The sequence below is a fragment of the Lissotriton helveticus genome, chromosome 1_1 (genome assembly GCF_964261635.1).
Source record: "Lissotriton helveticus chromosome 1_1, aLisHel1.1, whole genome shotgun sequence".
In the NCBI taxonomy this organism is placed as follows: domain Eukaryota; kingdom Metazoa; phylum Chordata; class Amphibia; order Caudata; family Salamandridae; genus Lissotriton; species Lissotriton helveticus.
This window is the reverse complement of record NC_136057.1, coordinates 1,336,576,499-1,336,602,177: the sequence shown is the minus strand read 5'-3', so window position 1 is coordinate 1,336,602,177 and position 25,679 is coordinate 1,336,576,499. Positions and strand designations below refer to the sequence as shown.

At 43.5% G+C, this 25,679-nt stretch overlaps 1 protein-coding gene across 1 annotated transcript in view; it reads right to left on the bottom strand.

Annotated features, from left to right (window-relative positions):
- Nucleotides 1-24,986, bottom strand: part of PET100 (PET100 cytochrome c oxidase chaperone) — a 33,335-nt gene extending 8,349 nt beyond the window's left edge. The window contains exons 1-3 of the mRNA XM_078682560.1: nt 24,860-24,986; nt 16,171-16,257; nt 4,329-4,361 (exon numbers count right to left, since the gene is read on the bottom strand). Of these exons, the coding sequence (XP_078538686.1) occupies nt 4,329-4,361; nt 16,171-16,257; nt 24,860-24,886 (147 nt within the window). The 5' untranslated portion in view covers nt 24,887-24,986. The remainder of the gene's footprint in view (nt 1-4,328; nt 4,362-16,170; nt 16,258-24,859) is intronic.
- Between the last annotated feature and the right edge of the window lie 693 nt (nt 24,987-25,679).

The following is a 25,679-nucleotide window of genomic DNA, read 5'->3' as shown; positions in this document are numbered from 1 at the left end:
GCCCACGCCTCAGGATCCCTGGCACATGGAGGGTCCAAGGTCACCGGGTACAGAGACCAGCATCAGCATAGTCACGCTACAGTGACAACCACAGACAGTGGTTCAGTGGTTCATCATATCCTTTTGGGACCACATGTTTCTTGAGAAAAGTTCAGCTCTCAGCCGTGACCAGGGGATGTAGTTGCACTTCTTCTTGCGCAGCATGGGATATAGTGAGACCTACTTCAGTTATGATGCGGCTGGGTCTCACAATGTCCATCCGTTGGTACTTGATGGCCACCACTCAGATGCTCCCAGGCAAAGGAAGGGGCCTAAACACCTCTCAACGTCTAATGTGGGTAATCAGAGACACACACCACAACTGCAGTAAGCCCACCACAGCTCAGTGCAGCGCTTACCACATTCTTAGAACATGTCTGCAATTTTATCAGTGGGTCAGTGTACTTTTCGCCAAGCTCTGCCACATGGCAGCTGAAGAACAGCTTCTTTCCCTGTAGAAGACACCTCTTGTTAGGATACATTCAGCCCCTCTCTCAACAGGCCAGGCTGATTCCTTTAATAAAGCAAAACCCATAACGTCTTCCCGAAGATAGTTGATGACTTCATCAGACAATATCCCCATATCTGTATTAGGCTGACTTTCAAAGACAACAGTCCTGGATCTCAGACGTTTCCCAACACCCAGCAGGGTGTCATCAATATTGGTCACGGAGAAGTCCTGGAGACGTGACTGGCAGTTTCAGTCCTCTGACACTCCGTTCTCACACATGGTTTGTGTAATCTACATGTGCTCTTCTGAAAAACTTTGGGCAGTACCTTCACTTTGAGTATACTGCTTTTTCCAAAGCAGACACACTATTTTTCTCCAGGAGATGGTAGACAGCAGGAAGTGAGAGTTTCCACTGGGAGAAACTTCCCACACCCTCCATCATATCTAATGAGTCATCCAGCAAGGAACAAAAGGCAGAACATAGCTAAACGTCACTTCAGCACATGTAAAAGGAGCCCTGTGGCCACCCTCCCACAGTCAGTCAGATGCCACATAAATGCTACTGGAATGCTAGCAATACATAATGCTACTCTAACCTTCATATTGCACACTCTCCACGATCAATTACAACCAATGCCTATCACACACACACACATGCACTATCCAGAGACACAGAATGTAGCAAAAGACCAGATTATTTGAGATGGGCAACAGCCTTATGCCACTCACCAAGTGTTGAGAATAGGGAACAAGGACTGCTCTGGGACTATAATTAAAACACACACTGCCACCACTGCCAAATTCATGTCAGCCGACAAGGGAGCAGTTGTCCCTCTTGATAAGAAAGGCAAGCATAGTGTGCACACACCAAAAGACCACATAGCCCTTCTCTGAATCTCATACACCAAATCCAATAAGTGATCCGCAACGTGCACGCATGAAGGTTGTGAGCGCGGAAGCCAGAAAAATCAAGATACATAGTAGAGACTTGCATTAGGGCAATATTGGGAAGTGTGGATGCTCGCAAAACCAAGCAGGGGAAATTACAAAACACTCATATTAGTTCAAATATATTGAACAATGTGGATATTGTGGGTTGCAAGGGTAAATAAAGCAGTTTATGCAGTGCTTATAAAATATGAAATCAACACATTTTAGGGCCTGCACTAGAGAATGTGAAACGGCAGAACGAAGTGTCAGGGTCAATGACACACAATTTTAACCAATGTATCCATTTAATCAAATTGATTTTTCTTATTTAAAAAAACATTTTCTTTGAAGTCAAGTCATTAAAATTTCAATTTTTTTTATCAGTTTCCAAAAATAGTTTTGAGTAAAAACAAAAAGGAATTGTTAGTTCCCATTTTCAATGAGGTGAACATCCCCCTCAACCCCATCCCTTCCCTTCCCTTATTCTTTCTGACATATTTTCTATGCTTCCATCATTCTCCTCCAAACCTGCTGGATACACGGCCATTCCCCACTTAAGACCCTTCTCACATGGACATATGTTAAGTCTCTGCCTGACCCCCACCTATCCCGACCTTCAGCCACTTTTCTCTGTGCTCCATCTTTTCTTTTCTGTTTTACTATCCTTCAACACTGTCCTTACATCTCATGTCTCTGTTCTGTCCAGCCAGTGCTCCCTCTGGCTACCCAGCTATAATGGCAATGCCTTTCTTTTTTTAAACTTCAGGCTGCTAGCAACAGTTGCAGAAAAAAGGCTTGTGTACACACTGATCACGGTGAGCAACTTATGTGGTGTCTGCATGTAGCACATGTTCAGTAGTAAGGCTCTGAGTATGGATGAGTCTCAGAGCAGAAGGCAGTGGGGTCTAGTTTGCATAACCTTGGTTTGGAACAGCACAAGATGGAGGATAAAGGCAGCTACCACAGAGTGTGTAAGTGTTTTGCCTGCATTTCTGTGGCTGGAAATAAATATAGAGACTCAACAAGAAAGATGAAGACATGGATTGCCCTTAGAAATTCTATGAGGATATTTTAGCAAGTGGTTGCTGGCAAGTCTTTCCTGAGTGCTGCCATTTCGTAAATGCTAGGGGAGAGGAAGTTGGTCAGCAGAACCTCCTCTTAGTGTAGATGTTTGTAGGCAGAGACTGCCAGTTTATCTGTGCCTGGATTCTACCTCAGGAAGGCGGAGGACAGCCAGGTGGAGAGACTTTGCTCTTCATCGTGCCTATGTTCTTGATACTCCTGTTTGGAGCCAGCGTCATCACTACCTGCTATGAGAGCTATCACCTTGCACAAAGGCACTGTGTATCTGCACTAAGGCCAGAAATTGGCATTTAAAACGGAACCACACCACACGGGTTTCCGAACACTAGACAGTGAATGTAAATCTCCTGTCTGAAAAATATGTATAAATGTGGGAATCAAACCACACCACTTTCTTCCAATTTATGCTCTTCTTAATCAAGGAAGTGCTCTGCAGAGTACTCCGAGAAGTGCTGTGAGATCGGATCTGCATAATAGTCAGTTTCCCAGAGGTGAGGGGACATCATCTAAAGTCTGCACTACTTGCTGAGTCTGCCTACCACCTAGAAGCCTTTCTGCTTTCTTGCTCTGAGAGGGAAGGAAATTGACTGGCCCTATATGAGTCCAGCTGTGGTGCTTGGTGTGTGGAGCACCGAGCAGTAGCAGACTGCCAAGTGGAAGCATCACTTGGACTGATTGGAGTTATGAGTTGGTCATCCGGTGTTGGAAAACATGGTTCATATGGCTACCTCAGAAAGAAACAGTGAAGTCGAACAACAGTGTGCTATCCAGAACCCTTGCAGCATGTCTCACGGACTGGTGCTGCTGCTGCGAACATGTGGTGCATTCGCCCAAGAAGTTATCGTTGCTGCCAACTCTTAACACCTGTCCCCGACCCAGAGGCCACAACTGCAAAAGGCGAGCACAGGTCAATCCGGCGTGACACTCTGAATACCTCAGATGGCCATGCGAGGAGCGATACCACTGCCTTGATGAATCAACACAAAAGATGCCACCAACAGTAAGAGCCCCACAAGCGCACCATCCAGCAACTGCCAAGCCGCCTCCCCACTGAGCAGGTGGCGCAAGGCCTGACTACAAAAGACTGAAAGGATGTGGGGCAAATGCACAAAGATAATCATACCATATGACACTGCCCTCACCAGTGAGTCCTGACATACAAACTGCTGATGGCTGGTTGAGCTCCAAGTCTCTGCCTAAGTCTCCTCACACTGCCTTCTTGAGAAGCCTTTGACTGCTCACCCTTGCTATCCCGAGAGTGACGTCCAGAAAGGGTGTGCTTGGCTCAGTCCGCAGAGCCGTAGTAGGATGCAGTGGCGTAACATTAGCCGCCGCAGCCCCCGACCTTTGCTCTGAGAGCTCCTGACTGGGTCTTGAGCGTTGGGAGCCACCTCCATGTACTTTGGAGGGGGGCCCCCTCACAATTCGTTAAGCCACTAGTAGGACGAACCACAACACACCAGTGGAAAACAATCCCTGTGGCTTACCCAACAATGCAAAGGAATGGTGGTTAAAAATGTGATTTCAATAAGATGGGTCAACTTACTACAAGAGAACCCTATTTCTTTATTTTGGCTCTAAAGGCAATGATCGTAAAGGTCACTATCAGAATCTGGAAGTCTTTGGAGGGCAAAAAGAGATTTGGGCCTGTGAACTGGCAACACATAAGACTAAAGACATGTTTAGAGCAAGTGGCACGGTTGCCCCCACACCTCCACCCCTCTCCGAATCCATGTAGAGTGAGCTAGGCAAGGAGTAGGAGACATCCGGCCATTCATAGATGAGTAAGCTTCTAAGTCACTCTCAGGATCACTTAACCCCTCACCTGTTCATTGAGCTCCGGTGGATAGATCTCCCTCTGTGGGAAGAAAGCAAACACTTTAACATCTTCTCTGGTAGAACTGAGAAGAACAAATGCGATGCTTGCACTTAATATTGTTTCATTAAAAATATACGGGTCATTAAATATCAATGTGGTTACTATCACTTCGAAATCACCATGCAGGTTAAAACCAGTTGTAACCATATACAATTGTCACAAACCACACTAAAGTCAACACTTTTATTTTTCAGGACCTGTATAAACAGGAACACTGATTCTACACATCAGAGTAGCCTAAAGGCACAGTCTTCTTCCAGCTCCTGTGTATGCACATGGAGCAGCCTCAAACACCCCTCCTTCTCTTTACAGGAGAGCACAAAACCCATTTCTATGTTTAAGATGTTGTTTGAAAAATGTTAAAACATAACTTAACAGCCTATTTGAGTTCTCACAGAACACTTTCTTCATGCAGCCATTTTAAAAAAAAAACATTTTTTATTGTTCTTGTACATAAATCGGTACTTATTACAGAAATCTGGAATTATAGGTGCGTACAGAGTCATGCAGCCATTTTGGATGTAAAATGCAGATTCCATACTGTAATCATTATGATCACATTTATGAAAGTATTTGTACAATATGCGCTTAATATAATTTGTTCTTCAAGCAGCCGTCTTTAGTTGACAGGATGCTAAAGTTTGCCTACTGTTTAAGCAGCACTGATGAAACAATAAAACAATTCATAAGGAGAGATCCTTGATCCACCTTCAACTCTTTCTGCCTGACTACAAAGCACATATATTGATAGGTCTCGTCTGATACCATGAGCACAAGAATTTCGACTCAGCATTCAAGAAAAGGCTAACAAAAAACAGTTTGGCTACCCTGTTTTAGCCTAAGCAATGATGCAGAGGAATTCGCCAAACCATTAAGCAGAAAATTAGCATTAAAGCTAGTGTTCATGCTACATAAGGGTTGCTGGTATGAGACTGCATGGTACCTTCAATAAATAAATACACACACACACTGCACAATAAAACAAGCACTCATATCTGCAACCGCACAAAATTTACCACCTAATGGCAGTAAATATTTTGCGCTCGGAGACGTAATCTTCTACTGTAAGGCCAGAGCAGTATGAACCGTGCTCAACCACAGCTAAGAGCAGGAAGAATAAGTTACCTACCTCTGATAATGATGTTTCTGGTTGATACTCTATCTACTTGCATATTCCTCACCTCTTAAATCTCCTCTAGGCACCACACTGGATACCGAAAATATGAAACAGCTCTCCACCACCGACAGATGGCGCTGCACCTCCAACTCAGCTCCAGACACTCCCCAGATGTGACTTCATTGAGCAGTATATGGCGCCAACAAGGGGTTTCAACCACAGTTCACATTTTTTTCTCTAAACCCTAAGAAGCGACGGCAAGATTCAAAGGAACACAGAAATGCAGTGCAAAAACGAACTGAACCGTATCATATACACACTACTCTTTGAAATGGGAAGGTGGGTCATGATTACCAAAGGAAAATGTGAGAAAGTGAATTATGAATTTCGGTAGATGGAAGATCACTAGACTTAATAACGTCACTAACCTCTCAGGCCCAGTCAAATGTTCCAGTAAATTAAACCTGAGGTAAACTCTTGGGAGCTGTGACACAGAGCACACAGGCTTAAATTAGAAAAATGTGTAAAGCATTTAGAAGTACGAAAACTTTTTTAAAAAGTTAAAAATATAACACAAAATAAATGCCACTCAAGTTTCTCAAAAGAAAGAACATTTTAATAAGCAAAACTACAAGAATACAACAAAAATCTAACAAGAGGAACCAGAGATAATGATTTTTAAAGATATAAGTAGAACAAGCATTTACAATGCAATAGGTTTCGCATTGACGTGAGTTTGAGCTATTGACATTGCAAATAACAATGCCTTTTACTTTTTTAAAACATAAATAAAAGGCATTGTTATTTACAATCTCAGTAGCTCAGACTTGTGTCAATGCGAGGCCTATTGCATTGCAAATGCTTGTTTTCATTGGAGTCTAAATGAGCATCTTAATCTGTAGCTGCACAATTATTCTGAGCCTTACCCAATAGAAATGTATAATGATTACCAAGCCTAACTCACATATTCGTGCACAAATTTCAAAATGTTGCATTTCCTGGACATATAGCCATCTCCTGCCTAGATGTACTGGCATTCCCACAAGCTACATGGTGGCAAATATAATTGTATTCTAGCTCACTATTCGTTTATCATCAAAAAGGGATAATTCGTGACTTTTTTTAACCATCAGATCATGACGAAAGTGCCAATAAAATATTGAACAGATATAGTCCGTTCAGTTTGTTCTGTGGATATTGGGACAACGAAGAAAGGACAGAAATGATACAGAAGGAACAGAAAACAAGAAGAAGAAAAAAAAAAGTAGGCACATCGATAAGCGCGAAAGACAGTGAGAATCGAGTCCACAGCAAGCCGGAATCATAAAAAAAACAATCATCAAGTCCATAGACGTCACTTCACGAGAGAAGCTCACGATGACGGGAAACATGCTGGGTGTACATTCAGAAACCGCTAATGTCAATGAACAAGACAACTCTTTCTGGAGGTCCCGGCAGAGACCTGGTTACAGAACCAAGGGTATGTGGTTGGGCCAAGTTCGTGCTATATAAAAAGCCAAAAAAGGTTTAGGTCCCTATACTGTTGCCACTGTGCCCTGCCTGACTAGAGGTCCTATGTGTAAGGGGAAAGAGTGGGCATTCCCATACAGATGTAGGACGTTTCTCTAATACTTAGCTGGCGTGCCTAGTGACTACCACGTGACCCTGGACCTAGAGTCCTGTCTTCTAGTCCAAGATTTGACGCTTGCTTTAACCTGACGCCGACTCAAAATCGAAAGACAAATATGACAGGTTGTGACTTGCAAGTACCAGAAAGGGTTGAGGAGCTCTTGTCTCAAAACAGCCACACCTTAACGTCATGCTTGCGCACGTGATCAAAAACGGTACAGTATGTTTCCACCCAGCGGCATTACAGCGCTACATGAGCGCCAGAATACATGCGCACGGCCTGGTACATTTTTTTTGTTATATGCACTCACGAAAAAGATATTACACCGACGTCGGGACTCGAACCTTGTTCCCCACTGCAAAGTTGGCAGGACACATTCTCATACCCCTACCCCGCCCCTTCCGTTTATTACTTTAAAAGCTCTGGAATTAGGTAGAAAACCAGAGGGAGGGGGCTTCATAGATTAACCAAAGATGGCAAAATTACTAAAACGGAGACGAAGCGAGGGATTTCTAGACACTCCCAGTGTGCAACAAACTGCTTGCTAAACAGCACGCAGTGGACAAACGGTAAACTAGGATTATAAACCACCTGCCGGGGGAACCCCACTCATAGACCACCAAGCAGACATCTTAGAGGGAGACGGGACAGGGTTAAAGCTTTTTTTTCCAGTTCATGTAGAATAGACATAGTGCATTATATTTCCAGTTTACAAGCAAATGTCGTGGCTTAAAAAGCATGTCTGAGATTTTATACCCTCAACTTCGCCGGAGTGTGACAGGGTTCCGTCGTTCTAAATTCTACCGTTGTGGAAACTCCAGTTGACCAGTGGTCTGGTTCAATTTTTATTTCAAGTGAAAAAAAACGCAATGACTTAAAACAGCATTTAGCTGTTGTCAATGCTCAATACCTGGGCATACAACACTTTTTTAGTGGGAAAAACTTAAAATATAGTTACTGTAATATAAAGTTTAAACGTACTACTGTAACCAACTGGTTTCACCTGCCCCTACTCTGTACTTTGCAGAGGGGTCAACTTATTCCTGGAACCTAAACTCTACGAACACCTACTTCACAGTATGGCTTCGGACTAACAATAACACTCGGTAGTGTTCGCAGGGTGAGGGTGTCAACTTTACAAATACGACCATTCATTGCTTTCTACAATCAGGCAAAAATATTGTGATATGAAAAAAAACTCACGAGGCAAGTGTAAAAATAGTATAATTGCTAAAATATTTTAAAAAATGACAATATGGCAGCAATATCCTTGAACGGACTTGAATCACCGCTGTCCAGATGATCCCCAGGGATTAGCTTTCTGGCTGCAGAGTAAACAGAGCAGGTAAGGCGCGTAGGGCAAACATTCGGGCCTGCGGCGGGAGCAGGGCGCAGCCGCCCATTCCCAGCCAATTAACCACTTAGGGAGCAGCTGTGAAGGCACTCCCGGGGAGCCGCAGGTAGCGCTGCAGGGCGCCGAGGCGGAGACTGGCACAGACCCGCACGCTCTGCCCTGGGGGTATGTGCCCCCAAGGAGCCCCTTAAAGCGTACTTTGCTCTCAGAGGGGGGGGGGGCTGAAAACTAAAGCGGGACCCAAAAACCTTTTACCGAGCAAGAGCCATGCGCCTCGAAGGAGCCACGTCCTCGCTGCACGTAGCGCTTTAGGGCCATTTCGAAACTTGGGAAGCGAGAGAGCTACCATACAAAAGTGTTGGTACATTTTAGCCTACATGAGCTCAACAGCAGACAACCCTGTCTTTATTTCAACTGTCTGGTGTAAAATCTGCGCAGCCAGCCACACATTAAACTATGACGCAAGCATCGCAGGATTTAAAACAATCTACATAAGAAATAGAATATTATCATTCTCACACATCGCTCCACATACGGGGAGTTGGGAAACACGTGTACTGGAGGGGGTTGGTGATCAGAAATCAAAGCACCCAGCCCATTATTGGCACCGACGCTTGAAAAGTGGTTCACACGAGGGCTCTGGAGGCCCAATCAGTCCGCGGCCATAAACCTGACACTACTGCCCTGGTTTCTTCGGCGGGACAAGGGGGAGGGGGGGGAAACAACCTGAACACGTAACGTTCCCCCTGCTGAGAAGGCATCCCATGAAACCTGGCGTGGGACCCCCACTCCACCCCTCCCCCTCTTTAGCATGAGCGCTGAAAACACCGGGAGTTTCCAACTTTACCGCTCCTGTCCCCCCCAGCGTGGCTCGACACAACACGAGGATGAGTGCGCCCCGCAGGACTTACTGCAAATGCCAGCGTGAGGAAGAGGTGCATCGCTGCTGCTACCACCGCTGTCCTGGCCATGGTGAGGAGTACCGGTCCGTGGTGCCCCCTTCTGCTGTCTGGAGGGGCTCGGTGTCTGCTGGGAGTTAGGAAAGGGCACTGGCTTCTAATACATTTTAGCCAACCTTCACCTTTAGCTCCCTGGTGAGCGCTCCTCCCCGTCCCCGCCCTCCGCACAATCCCAGGAGCGCCACAGCGGGCACACCCTCCCTCCCGGCCCTCGCCCTCATTAAAGCAGACCCCTGTCTGCAGCATGCGTGCCCCCGCGGGAAGCGGACGCGGCAGCGCTCCTGGGTGGCAGACGTAGAACCTGAAACAAAGAGCGCATGCTATGGAAACCAAAAATTACTCGGAGCCGGGCGCTTCGTAGACATCTGAGATTTACTGAACTTTACTCCCATTGAGAGGAGTTTCCAGGGACTTCATAACACGGCACCCGAGCCATATTTATATAACAATAAATTAGCCTACCTCTGTACTCCTTCACCTGAGCTCTCTTTTGTGAAAGTATTCGGATTGGGGATTCATTACCATATTGTGTGACTACCTCCGAATGACGGAGAGAAAAGGGGCGGGACTTAAAAAAAGGCACAGTAACGCCCATGAATCACGTCAAGGCGGGGAAAAGAGTAAGAGACACCCATCTCTTCCAATGGCTAGCCTCCATTTATGGAGTTAGCCAATGGAAGAGAAGGCGGGACAAAGCCCCACACTGTAGGATCATAAGATTTCGCCCTGCGCGAGCACTGCTGCGCAGTGCTACGGCCAGGGCGAAACCTAAAAAGCACCTAGAAAAATACAGGGCCAATGAAAGTCAATATTCACAATAGACCAGGACCAAGGTGCAATTTCAGTACGAACGCATTGTAGCATGTGTCTAACACACCAAGTCTATAGGTCCCGGTGAAAGTCTGGAAATCAAAGAGTTAAAAAAAAAAAGTATCTTTGGTCTGGAAGAAAATTTTCGAAAGTTTCCAAACTTTCTTCCGGTGACATAACAACCACGAGACTACAAATCGAATGCCCCAAAGACCTTTAGGGGAGGCACTTAGAGACTCTCAGGGTGTCATGCCAAGGCCAATATTAGCAGCCCCGCCAAGTACCACGCAACAGGCGTTAGAATAATGCATTTCAGTGTGGTGGTCCGCATCACAGCTCTGAAATGCAAAGTCACGCATATAGCGCCTCTCAGCTGTCAAGCTGAGGGAGTGCTGGCTGCTGAAATACATCATTTAGTGACTGAGAAAGCAGCAGCGCGCTGATCACGGCAGAATTGGGGGCTGGCTGAGCTTTAGCTGTTACTGCTACAATGTAACAGACATGCGGCCGCAGAACATTCTGATACATTTGCTGTAGTAATGGATGAGTTCCTGCGGTGCCAACCCCAGCCTGATCAGCAGCTGACTGAACCTTGGACTGCCTGGCGGCCGCTAGAGGGGTTGGCCGCAGCCAGAACATACCTCCGTGACTGCAGCTAGCTGAGCTTAGCTGGGAGGTGAGCCTCAATCATGCCCGGTGGCTGGCATTGCCACGGGCAGGGTCAGATTTGGGTCGAAACGGCCAGCCATCACCACGTTGGCTCCTACCATCTAGACACTGCATAAAAGTAAGTGCTAAGCCTAGCCCCTGATGTATCATTTCAAAGTTGGCCGAGGTCCTAATAAAAATGTGCTTGCATACGCCTCACGCACACCCAACACACACAGAAACAAGGGGACACACAAGCATGTCAATTAGCCACGCACAGACAACGCACGCCTGCCGCCTCTTGTTGATATTACTGTATTTAGGTTGATATTACTGTATTTAAGTTTTGTGTAGTGCAGTCAGCATGAGTGAGAAAAAAACTATTACTGAGATTAGCCCTTCCCTCCGCAACCATGTGAATCCTGCATCGAAAAAATCTTACAGTTCGAACTAGCTTCTTGTTGTTTATCCGGGCCGAGGTACAAGGGCTCGCCTGGCCCAACTAAATGAGTGGTAGCTGCTTTCTGTGCTGGTCAGCACCTGGGCCTACTTGTGTTTCCTCACGCAACTCAGAGCTGGAGTGTCTCGCAGCCTCTGCGTATCGAAGAGGGCACGGTGCATTATCTAGATGATTTTGGATTTCATGTGGTGGGCACCACACAGGGAAGTCAGATGAGAGCATATTTTTAACATGGCTCTCATGCTCCTGGCCTGCCTCCCCCGAGACGACTTACTGACTGTCTGTTTCTGAGGCTGCTGGCCACCATTATAATTATATATCTCGCACCCTAAGGAGCCTCGAGGCCCTATGTACATACTGCTCACAGATTTCCTTATTGATAAAAGTTAAACTTCGCCTGCCCTCTGAATTACATCATGGGCAGCAAGAGAGCCCTGCTGCATCTCTGGGAACGCAGCTGCCATCCTGCGACCGCAATAATGAGGTTGTAGTAAAAAATAATCAGCCAGTTTACCTATACAGGGAAGTCCCAGTAGTTCTTGTAGCTCCAACTTAAATTCGGCCAGTTCTGAATTTCAACAAGTTAGACCGAAGTACCCCAACATCTGCTCCTATTACACTTCAGCAACAATACCTACAAGTCAGGCCTATCTCCTACCTCAAGAAGAAGCCAGTGCGACAATAACCTAATAGCTAAAAGTTGATGAAAACATATCATCCGTCTTACCTCCAAAGGTGGTTGGTGACCATACACTAAATACCCCGAAAACACAGCAGACTACGATGAAGAATTTGGACTATCTCTCTCTCTCAACACAAGTGAGAGAACACTTGAACTGAAAAGGAAGGATTACTAGTTCAAATTAACTGCAGGCCAAATGAGCAACCACAGTGTAGGCTAAGCACTATTTCCTACTGTGGAAGAAATGAACATCCATGAAAAAAGCAATCACAAACCAAATGCATTCAACCAGAGGGCAAAGCTTTGCCACGTACCACTGGAGACCTTTCTATCAGGAATTCGGCACCAGGCGATCAGGAGGGAGAAAGCACAAGTGGGCCCTGCTGCATGGTAACATAAGGATAGACTCAGCGCGCACAACGCCATTCCCAAAACTTCCATTCTTTTAAACCTATTTCTTAAAGAAGCATTTAGCATGGTCTGACAGGGAAAGTCAGAGATGAAGATAACACAAACTGTAGCATCTGGTCTGGGTACCCTATGAAAGCACCACATCCCCACTAGGTATGGGAGGGCAGAAACAAAGGGTGTGCAGTTTCTGAGTGTTGCTAAAGCCTGTAAGGTTACAGACCAGTAAAACTACCAAATAGCCTGCGACATCTTAGTGGTATGTTTGTACCAGGCAGTAAACTCCCTTATCAGGCATTAGCTCCCCCTGACCCCTGCCCCCTGCATGATATACAATTAGGGACGCATGCTTATTAAAAAGTTGACATCCATCAAAAAATGCATCCAGCACATTTACAGGGGTATCTCACTGAAGGTCCAAGGAGTTCAACCAGGCTCATGTACAAAAGAAAACCAAGGAGCCCATAAATGTAGCCATTGAGCCAGCGATATTATAACCAAGCCTAAGAACTGGTCTAGCAACCCAAAAATCATCATGAACCTATTGAGCAAAGTGGCCTCTCATACAATCCAAGAGAAAGGGGGGGGGGGGTTGTCCTAGCCTTCACATTCAAATTATGTCGTTCTGTGCACTTTACTCCACATTAAATCATGGGTCAGGTAAGTGCGGATAAGTTTCTATCAAGAACAAATTATACATATTAAGGCAACAAATAAAACAAAAACATACAAACTGTGTGATGAAACAATATGATGTAACAAACAATACATAAAGCGTGAGGCCTTTAGTCTGTTAAAATGGTTTAGCAGCATTTGAAAGTGACGGCTAGGACAAACCCGCCCCCTTTCTCTTAGTTTACTGCGGCCCTGTCCAGCCGCCTAGGGCCAAACCCCTTGTTGCTATTACTCTCATACAATCCAGTAAGAGAGGAACCACCAGGCGTGCCACCTCCTAGAGAGAGTGCAAGTAATGCACCAAGAGGCGTGTGGTATTATAGGACAGAAGAACAAACCTCCCAAATCAAACAATTTTTCCATCAGTTCTGCCCACAAAAACTACCACAAAGTAGGGAAACATCAGCACAGACACCTGTAAAACTGACGACCCATAGCCCTATGCACTATATAGCCGTGAGTGAAGACAAAAATGCCAAGTCGCCCAGGAGGGTCAGTGACGGCGAGCCAACTTACAGTGGAAGACTTGGGCAGAAACTGATCTATTCTAAACTAAAATGACCGGGTTCAATCATGCCTCATTAAAAGGGTATAAGGGTTCTGACATGCAGCAACCAGTCTACATAATTTCGCTCAAAATGATTGTTTTCATCTTTGTCAAGTGTCCAAGCATAGAGGCGATTCCAGGACGTCAAACGCCTTGCTGAACACCTCCTTGAAAGATAGATGGGGCTGACAGGAGGCAATCTGGATTCATTGCACCAGAGGTGCTGAGGTATATGTAGTGTCTAGGGCACAAATCAGAGAACTTCGTGAGAGTTCGAGCAAGAACATAGAGAATCTACATCCACCTCTACTTTTAGGGCTGTAAAATTATCAAATAAGTCTTGTGCAGGACCGTAAAAGTATAAAAAGTGCCTCTCATGTGTCCTGAGAATGAAGTCTATGACAACTCCAAAGTAAAAGGCAAATCAACTGCTGTCAATGCAGAGGGTCTGAAGGTCTAACATAGGAAGGTGGAGTAGGGTGGAACATAGTTGAGAGGTTGGGTGAAAGTCACCACCTCAACGGAGCCAGCCCCAATAGTCAGAAAAGCCAATAGGGGAGCTGGCAGCACAGAACGTTGAGCTGGAACATGGCAGGGCTCCAACATCAGGCTCATGTTCAGCAGAGCTGGATATTCAAGATGAAATTGAGGTGAGAGAGTGTCTCCGCCGATCCAAAGCCCTGTCCCTGAAGGGAGATGGACGTCCACATGAAGAAGAGTCCTCAGCAATGTAAATCTTAAACTTGAAGCGAGATACTTACTCATGAAAAAGGCCACATCAAACTATCTATACTCTGATTGTGACTCATGTAGAGGCTGGGGCTCATGGTGGCCTCCAGATGTGTAGTAAGATCCTTCCAGGTCTTCTATCCACCCCAAATTTAAAAAGGCGTGGTCCAGGAAAGGCCCCAAGACGTGCACCAGACTTGCCACACAGACACCTTGTTAACCCGAAGAAAAATCCCGGAAACTGCAGGAAAGATACCCAAGGCAACTTGATCTCTATTTCTGTTGCATTGCCTCTAAGCCCTACACGGCAGAAAAATTACAGGATAATTTTGGAACAGAGAGAAACTCCAGGTCCACATCAAAAACAGAAAAATGCAGTAAAACAGAACTTAAGTCAAAGTGCCGAAGTGGCACCACATGTACAGCCCAGCGACATCACACCAGGAGAGGCCCAGATTCAAGATGAGTTGGCATTTCCTGCTGGTGCAGGAGAACTATTTCAACTTATTTGGATCTAGTTTGGCTCCTGATGGAAACTCAAGAGGAGAGGAATCTTCACGTAGAAGCATCTACCAGAGAAGGCCCTTTTACGCTTATTATGACATCCAGGACAAAGTTCTTGTAGCAGGCCTTGCTCAAAGAGACAATAAGTAGCCTTTTTTAACAACAGTACAAATGCAATAATGATAGCCTGTAGCCATATCTGTTTCTGTATCTTTCTTGTGTGGACTACATTCTGCAGTGCACCAATGCATGCCAGGAATTTAGATCAGCAGGCAAACGTGTGACACTGTTTCTGTGCCAATATGCAATAGATCTGCGTCCCGAATCAGCATCAAAGCTGTATGTAGTGCTCTACTAAGTATCAGATGTAAATAAAACACCTTTACCCCATAGTTTTCGTTCTCTGCTTTGAATTAAATATTTGACTCATAAAAGTGTGATTTATTTTTACGAATTGGCTCCTGTGCGCTTTTAGTTTTAGTAGGGGTGCTTACCATGGGATGGACAAACGACTATCTCTGCAATACAAAAACCATACTGATGCCACAAGCATTCACTGTACAAACACTAATGACTGTTTTGTTCCAATTTGTTACTATATAGCCTTATTATAAGTGTTGCCCGTGATTCAAACATTCGTGCATGATATGGTATTTCACTCTAGTACAAAACTGCAAAAACCAGTAAAACAACCTTCCAACAGGCACCTTACGAGATAGCTCTACTTAAATTTAACGTTAGGATCTTCAGCTAACCTGACTTTAGAAAATGAATGCATTATATCGTTTTTTTTTCTTGAATTAACTGGTCTCCCTACAAGAACACCTCCTTTCAATGTTTTGTGATTCTGCTTGAGTGACTGTGAAACCAGACGGAAAGACAATTTACTCCACTAATACTCACCGCTGCTTAGCGCCAAGTTCTTGAATAAAGTTAGATCTAGCCTATATAGTATAGTGAACTGTTCACTTTATGCATCCAGTGCACCTTTCAAATCTGTGCGCCGTTGAGAAGCGGAGACATATTATTAGACACATATTTAGTTTAAAAAAGAGCCATATTAGTCATTTGCAGTCCCTGTATACTAGTCTGCAATACACAACCACTGGCTGGAGTTATAAACCACCTCCACAGCTTTTGCAACTGTTTACACTGGTAGGAATCTATGAAATGTTGAGAACAGTCAGCAATGCTTGTAGCATAGCAGCATTGATGTTTTCAGTAAAGTTAACTGAGACAGCTTAAACATGTGGGCAGATACTCGCCTTTCGTTTCACTACGTACTCCTCAAAGTACTCAGCTTGGTTGGAAATCCAGAACATGGTAACTGGGAACGACAGATAGAGCATCATCTGCAAGAAAAGATAGAACATGAAATTTGTGCTGCTCTGCAAAGCTTACACCACATTCATGAAAACAGTACTGGGAACCAGTGGTGGTTTAAGTACTGCTCCATTGCAGATCTCTAAGCACACCTCAGTGCAAGCAGATCTTCACACAGCTCAAAAACTTCCACCAGCACAAATTCACCCAGCTCCTAACATTGTCCTTGCTTATCCACACACAACCTCAAACAATCAATCTCATACTGCCCTCGACTTTATCTCCTAACCCGCAAGAGACCCTCACCTGGGCCCAAATAAACATTGACAGTCCAGGGGTGTGGAATTTAATAAAATAACTACTTGTCCATGGGGCAGGTTGCTTCATAAATCTACTTGTACTGTAACAAAATCCACTTGTCTTTTTTGTGCCATTTAATGTGGCAACAAATCATGGCGCAATCTTATTATATAAGAGCGCTGATATAGCCTATCTGATTATTCCCTTATGTTGCCATGTTCCCGCCGATCTACATACTGGGGTTGAAGGTCCAGGGTTGGAATGCCCCACTGAGTCTGTGCAAACCTACTACCTTGCAGGTTTTGAGGGTTTTCACCAACTCTTCTCTAATCTTTTCCCATACTGAGAAGGGTTGGAACTTTACTGTGACAATGACAGATGTGAAACTTCTTCCATGGTTGGGAAAATAGTGGTTTGAGAGTAAGTTGCTAGCACTCAGATTTGCGCATGAGCAAATCTACACATGCATATTGATAAAATGCAGTTCACTATTTTTTTCCAAGAATACTATTTTGTGGCCTACTTTTGTAAATATATGTGAATTCATGAAAGTTGTATGTCTGCACTTAATGCAAGGACATATACCATGGGTGCACTTTTGAGGCTTTCTTTAGTAATTGGACCCCTAATTAGGCCTGGCGTTAACCATTCCCTTTTATGTTCATTAAATCTCCCTCTGTCTCTGACCAATTTCAGACCTGCTCGCTTTGCCAAGGCTTGTTTATTTTTATGTTTCACATAATCTTATTGAAACTTGTTACACAGAATTTACATTTTGAATATCTTTGGAAAATACTAGCATACATCAACACATTTTAACAAATGATGCTGCAAAGAAATGTTACCTAAAATTTTACAGTAGTTTAGCTAAATGTTTTTTTTTCTACTTGCATTTCTTTGTGAACGTTTGTTTTCTTTTGAAAGCAAAGACTCCTCAATCTTGCTTTAAAGCTTCTGCAAATATTTGCATCTAATCAGAGAGCATTCTGGAAGCATTATACCTAGCCTGATATTGCTAAACTTTAAAAGCATGTGTACACATTTTTATACTAGAACCACCGTCAGAAGTGCAGTCCGAGCTTACATTTACTTAGAGCGCTCACCCTAATAATAAAGGCTTTGCATTACTAAACCACAAATACGAGTTTGAACAGCATTAACACATCGGCACAAATATTACCTTAACTGCAGACAGTGCCCTTCCCTGATCCATGATGTACTACTGTCATGTTCGAGCCAAAGGGTTTGTGCTGTAGAGTCTTGGGCCTACTTGTCCCAAGGACACAATTTGCAATAAAAATTGTTGCCCATGACCCCAAACAATTTGTCCTGGGCATCGGGCTATAAGAAATCCACACCCCTGTCTCAACACAGCTGCAAAAATCCATAGCCTTACGAAATGCTACCAGATCACTTTTTGTAGGCTACTGCTATTTAGGCAACACTATTGCTTCAGATTTATCACAGTCAACCAATAACCCTTGTAGATCACTAGGGGGGTTTTACGTTAGCTAGTAAATGTCAGTGCTATGCATAGAAGGAGAATCACAAAAAACTCTAAGCTGGCTGTGCGGTGTTTGGACACAGAGTTAGTGAGATTAAGGCTAATTGTCCCCGTTATGTATTGATTCTTTAGCCAGAGACCTGTAATAACATCAGGGCTGAGTCACAGACACCTCAAGAACACTGTGATTGCACAGCATTCTCAAACTGCATAAAGTGTAAGATTTCAACAGTCTACTAAACATGATAAAAGGATGGGGAGTCAATCAGGCAATTAAACGAAGCAGTGCCAAAAGCCCGAATAATTGAAGGAAGAGCTCTTGAAGATGTTTGCATTAGAACAAACTTGGTCTCCACAATCCACACAGTCCCGAATGACTAACTTCCCGGCAGACAACTCCAATATTCAAGAAACCCAGGATTCCCTTTTGTTGCAACAAATCCATAAAGTAATTGACAGAAAGACAAAAAAGCACCAGACCTAATCTCATACCAAATGAATACTTAAACAGCTCCAAATATAGTGTCTTCCCCTACTTCAAACAATTTTCACTGACTGAGCATCTAAACTATTATTCCCGATCTCCTGGCGCAAGTGTCATACTCCAACTATATAAGTAATTACAAGTACAGAGAGTCCTACTTCTTACAGACCTAACAGTTGATGCTGAAGGCAAGATCGTCACCAAAATAATTCTCCACAACCGACAAGAATAGACTGATGCCAATTATTTTACTAACCCCCTCCAAGGAGGTTTTCTTAAGACCCTTCTCATCAGTGAACTATGTTTTCACCTTAACAACATCGAATGCAGACGTACTCTTAACACAAGAAAGGCTGCCTATTTGCTGCGTTCATGAACTTTTCATCTACCCTGAGAAGACATCTCCAACCATTTACACCTAAAAATATCTGAGATCATAAACAACAAGGACAAGTCACTTTTCTGTACGACATGATGTAAGATCTTAGACCAATAGCATTGCAGATGTTGCTCGGGCAAAAGGGACTCAAATCTAAATGGAGGCAACTTCAGCCGCAAAGGACTCAAGCATCAGAAACTATGACGAGATGACACTGTATCTTGAAGGGAACAATCAACCAAAACATAGCCACAGTGGCTTGCTTCCTAAAGCTTACGATGAACGAGAGACAACAAAAAATGCCATCATTAAGGAACAAGAATACAACAAAGGCGAAGTGGCCCGAAAATGCTTGAAAGGCTAGTAACACCAAAAATGGACCTTCAACCTAGGTACTAAATAGCTGCATGCAATGCCAAACCCTCTCTTCTCCCAATCTAAAACATATAGGGCCAGATGTAGGTGAGGGACATTTACCGACTCATAAATACCGAATTTTACCGATTCGGTATTTATGAATCTGTAAATATGAAGGAGGCAGATGTAGCTAATTTTTAATTTAGAAATACTGAATCGGTAACATTCGGTATTTATTGATTCCTATGGGCTGTGAAGCCCATAGGAATCAATGGGAAATACCGAATCGGTATTTAACGATTTGGTAAATACCGAATGTTGCAAGGGTGCAGGGGGTGTCACTTTGACACCCTCTAGCACCCGAAGTAAAGGCATGTGTGACATGTGGCACACATACATGCCCTAAGGGCATGTCTGTGTGTCACATTGCACAGTGTGCATGCACAGATGTGCATGCACACCTGGATTCGGTATTTTACCACACAATAGGATTGTGTGGTAAAATACCGACTCTTAAGGGCCTGTGACACCCTCAGGAGTGTCACCTACATTTGGATTTACCAAATTGGTAAAATTACCGATTCGGTATTTTACAGAATCGGTAAATTTACCGAATCTGTAAGTTTTCCGATTCTGTAAAATTATGGCCCCTACATCTGAAAACCCAAATACCGGTCGGTAACGGCCGAATTCGGCCGTTACCGACCGGTATTTGCTCTCCTACATCTGGCCCATAGTCCCCATTTTTCCCAAACACCAGCAACTCACATAAGAGAGTTGTAGAAGAACCATCAAAGCAGGCAAAGAAATCCTAAAGGAAGCCGCAAAGATCTAATACATGTAAAAGAACAGCAAACTTCACTCAGCTCACTTTAACTTGGTGACAATGCCCAGAGATGGGGAGGCGTAGCATTCTCGGTCGCGGCAGCAAGGCGGTGGTCCTCGCTGTCAAATCATCTGTCTGATATTAAATTACACTCTCCCTTCAGAAAAGCCTTAAAGACCTGGCTTCCCACGCTATAGGGAATCCCCCTTTGTGTTTCTGCAATTTTTTTAATTGGCTGTGGCTGAATCGTGCCATTGAGACTACAGCACCTTTACACCTACGGGAAATTGGCGTGCTCTATCAATCTCGCTCTAATCAAGTCCGGAAAAAAAGCCGACCCGACGAAACTTGTTAAATGTTTCCCACATGAAAGCCTCAGATGGATTTTTTAATGCCCACTCTGCTCTGATTGCAACTATTACCAAGCACACCTTTCTGATTATGGCACATTCTAAATTTGCGTTCTGCTCTGATCAATTCCTTTCTTACGCCTGCATTACCATCCCCCTATTAAATAAACTTGCTCTGCAGCTGCAAACTTTTTATTTTGTGAGTAAAGGCCCCTCGCCTACCGAATGCAACAAATAACATTGAACTGAATTGATTACATAATCGTCTCTGCTTATTCTGTGCATGCTGTTGACTTAATGTATCATTTGTGACTCTCTCCAAAATGTCTCATTGCACGAGGTACAAGCAAATTAAAAGCTGTGCACAGTGATAACATCTTCCTCATTTCTATCATGGAAATTAGGTCTCATGATTTTATCTGGGCCAGAAGCCACAAGGTCATTTTCAATGATTTGGATCCCTTTTCATGGTTTATGATTTTCTATTAACTCATTGCCAGGCCAAATGTAATGCGTAGGCCCAGGCAGAGGTTTCAATTTCGCGGGCAGAACTGCAGGAATTTTGGTAATTCTGTCTTACTCTTGTAACAGGGAATTATGGACTAATTCAAATTCTGCTACTCCACTGGTGGAATTAAGTTATCCAGTGGTTTCTAAACTTTAGACAACACTGCATACCACTCGGCACCCTTGTGTACCTGTAGTGATTAACTTGTAATCACTGCAGAATATTAAGGGGCGAATGCTGAGTTATATGCAGTGGTTTTAAAGTTTAGAAACCACAGCGTACAAGCATACCACTCGGCATCCTTACGTATTCATAATATAATGTAATACAAGTTTTATTAGCCACTTGTTGCTCTACATAGTTTGTAGTGCTTAACGATTAATCACTGCAGAGTATGTAAGGGCGATGAATGGTATTTGGCTGCACTATTTTCATAGCGCAAAATGCAACTTAACATCCATCTTTGGACACAAGGGTACATTTTACACTATGAAAATAACACCAAATTCTCACTCCGCCTGTTGCGGAATTCTGCGGTGGAATTTTATTGTAATTCAGCATAATTCTGCACAATACCACCCACCACTATTAATGTGACGTAATTTCCAGTGATGTCACAAGTTTGCAAAAAAGTGTTTTTGAAACCTACTAAACCTGGACTCATTTTAATTAGAGAATGTGTTGTCAAGTTTTATAGATCATCAGAATGCCTTATGCTGGAGCTGAAATAGTTCTCTGCAGTCTCCCAAAACCTTAAGAATAGCGTCTCACACAACCTAGAAACCAGAACCAATACTTTGATTGTCCTGCACCACAATCCCCTAAACTGCACATGCACATCCAGCACAGCGTCACTCCCTTGACCTGTAGATACACATGCTGAGCCCTGCAATGAACACATTACATGACCTCAGTGCTCCTCTCTTAAAAATAGCACTTATGACAGACCTTGCACAAGCACATACTGAATCAAATAGGAAAGCCACCACTCACACACTCTGGCACGTGTATACAATGCCATATTCCTGACCCCAACGACCCCAACCCATCTTCCTGCTCACGAGTAAAGATGCTCGTTTTTAGACACAGATAGAAGGGAAATTTAGGGAAAAAATAGGAGGATTTTAATTTTTATATTAACTTATAATGACGCAAAGTCAGTATTAAGCATTAGAACAGTATAATAAAGCAATTTGTGGCTCTAAAAATTAAATATGGCTTTGTCTAGTCATTTGGTGTAAATCTTTCTCTGACCAACGATTGGCATGTAAGCACCAGCACACTTATACAGTCCAGTCCTTCACTTACAATATACTGTTATAGAGACTGATTGTGAACTTCCTAGATCAACTGAAACATATTAGGATCAGGGTGACCAACTTTCCATTAACCCTTAGCAGCACACTTTGACATGCAGCCACACTTTACTCATACAGAGATATCAGATGACATTTGTTGGGGTGTGGGGAACTGAGTCACAAAGCAAATTCTTTTATTAGTTCATTCTAAATATATCTCCTCTAAATCGGGCCATTTTAATAGATATCACTCTACCAGAGATTAAACATATCTCCCGCAATTACTATTCATACAGTATTTGAGTTCTAATCCCTTTACCACCTCCTGGAGCAAGCCATGACTGCTCAATATTGCAAGTCTTGAGAAACAAGTTCAGAAAATGAACAGGTTTGGAAGCCAAATGGAATACAATAGTCTTAAGCTTTGAAACACCAATGGTAAATATTAGAATCTAACAAACACACTGCCAGTAACCACCTGCTGCCGCAGGACCTGGTCCAATGGGTAGGTTTTAGCCATCGAACTAGCATACTTGACATCAAATAGCTTTACCCTTACTCCTAACTATGCTGGAAATAAACACTGTGTTCTAATGCTGTGCAGGGCCCACAACACAATATTTCCCTGGGAAAGGCAATCCCTTGGCCTTGCCATGCAAATTACTGCCACCGTAGTTGTGGTCTAATGGAATTGTTGGAAATGAGAACCTGTAGGCACGTTTTTGAATCCCGGCCACCCGTTTTGCCAAACTGTGTGCTTTTGGGAAATTATTTTTTGACGATTTCCTCTCCTACCTTTTTTAGAAATAACTGGAGTATTTAGAATACATTTAAAGGCCCCACCTAACATGTATTTCAATGGACTGGAATGGCAGAGGTGCGCAAACTCATGGTATATTAATCAAAATGCAATACGGTAGCAAATGAACATCCTTTGCAGCAAGTAGCAATGTTAGAACTGGGGGTCTCTAATTGGCAGAGGTAAGTACCTTTGACCAAGTAGGGACCCTTAATTCTAGTCAGGGTGAATGAATATACACAGTAGATAACCCCTGCTCACCCCCTAGGTAGCTTGGCACGAGCAGACAGGCTTATCCCCAAGGCAATGTGTACTATATTTGCACCTAACACAAACAATGACCCCAAATCCACCACAAACTGAAACCACACAGGTAAGTATATATAAAAATATAGCTTTATCTAGTTGCAGCAGTAAAAGTATACAGTTACAAGGTGATTGCTCTTTCACCTGTTCTTGTGGTTTGAGAGTCTGCCATTTATTGCGGTATTATCTTTCTACCTGTGTTTGGTACTCGTGTGTAACATGCACCCGTCACTTTCTCTTGTAACACACTGTTTTCTACCTCTTACATTATTTTCGATACCTGCACAAGTGCCACCATGGCCTACGTAACGTTTGTTCTTGTGCTTGAGGGCCCTCCATATATTGCAGTATTATACCTCTGTTTACTTTGTACGCTTTTGTAACCTGCACGTGTCACTTTATCCTCCTGTAATGCACCGTTTGCTACCTCTTATATTTTGTTGGTTCACGATTGTCACTTTTGTAATGCACCGTTTGCTACCTCTTGTATTTTGTTGGCTCACGATTGTCATTTTTGCTTCATTCAATGTAACGTTTGCTTTTGTTTTTTGTTCACTTGTAATGTTCTCATGTATCAGTTCTGTTCCTATTGTGAAGCGCTCTGACACCTTCGGGTAAAGTCCGCGCTATATAAAACGCACAAATAAATAAATACAAATAAAAATAAAGTAGCAGTGACTGTGCTGCAGTCTCAGATCCCCTATTTTAACAAAGTGATGGATCTTGGGCAAATCCTACTCTCCATGTGCCTCCATCTAGTGATCTTAATAGTCAGAAATTTAAAACATGTAATATAGAATAAATAAACACCAAGGACATACTCCCAGGAGTGGACATGTACCCCATGTTGTTTTATTTCACACATTTGGGCTGTTTAATTCACACATTTAGGGTCTGATTAAGTTGGCAGACAGACTTATGTCCAACCGCCACCCTGGTGGGAAACGGGACTGCCCGACAAGCTGTTGGCAGTCCCACACCCTGAATCCCATTGCGACTGCCTTCAAGGAGGTCATAAAGTGTATATTTTATATTGCGCTTGGTGCTACGGGCTGAAGCACACGCCGCAGTACAAAATAGGCACCCCGTGCACAGGCGCGCAACACCTACGACCCTTTATGACAAAATCAAAGGGCAGGGGCATAGTCATTAAGCGATCCCCCGCCCAACCAATGGACGCCCTTGCCTGCAAAATGCGAGACGAGTGACCACCTAAAAGACCACATGTTCCAGAATGCATTACGTTGAAAAACCTTTACAAATATCTACACTATCAGTGAAAAGTGCCAGTCATTCTTGTCCAATCTAGGGACCAATTATCATTTACGTTTCAGCTAAAATGCGAGATGTGTGCACATATGCTCCTGTTGTGTCCTCTAAAGTAGCTACAGCTCATATATCCCATACGCGGGCACCAATCTGGGGCTGCCCTAATGGGTATTAAAAGCTGTCACTACAGCTGTTCTCTAAATCTTTGGGGTCTGCAGTACTACTCGCCGGCATTCCTCTGTCGAACTCACCCGGAAAACCTCTAATCTAACCCCCATCTTGCAGCAGCAGGCAGCGCTAGAACCTCTACAGGAAGTGTGAGAAAGTTCCTACTGCTTTGACGACTTTCCGGCGGACGCCAATCTGTCCACCATCTTGGAATGGAGTCAGGTATGTCGAAATACCAGAGTATCACTGTCAAATATTAATGTATCAATTAGATTTTTTGAACAGTTGTATTTATTTATGACTAAATCTTTCCCACTTTTAGAAAAAATGTCAAATACAAGTTGTGAATATATTTATATATGTATTGTGTTTTTTTAAGTATATGCCAAAATAAATCACAGTAAATACTACATTGACTTTCTGATTCACTTATTTATATGTGTTTGATTAAATTAGATTAAATGTTTTTAAAACCTTTTTATTTTGACCACGCTCACTCCATTTTCTTCTCGTGTTCCTCAAATAATTTTCCTTCATCGTAACCTTCGCCGATAGACTCATGTGTAACTTATTACTTCATTGGTCGTGAGGAAACCGGATCATAATGGAAAATGAACGACTATCTAAGATTGGCTGATTTCGTGTCTTCATCAATTTGTAGTCAAAGTAAACACGTACAGATCCCGTATGCACGTGCTGAGATGAGGAATACGTATTGTTTTCTCCATGTTAACATTTGGAAAGCAAAAACGGAGATTTAAAAGAAAATCGGGTGCACCGGCAGGGACGTTTATTCTCACCATTGAGATATGGAAGTGAGGACAGTTTCATGCGGGAGAAAAGATAAAGCCATTTTTTACTCCAAAAATTGGGACTGACCCCCTAAATCGGATCTGTTGCCCT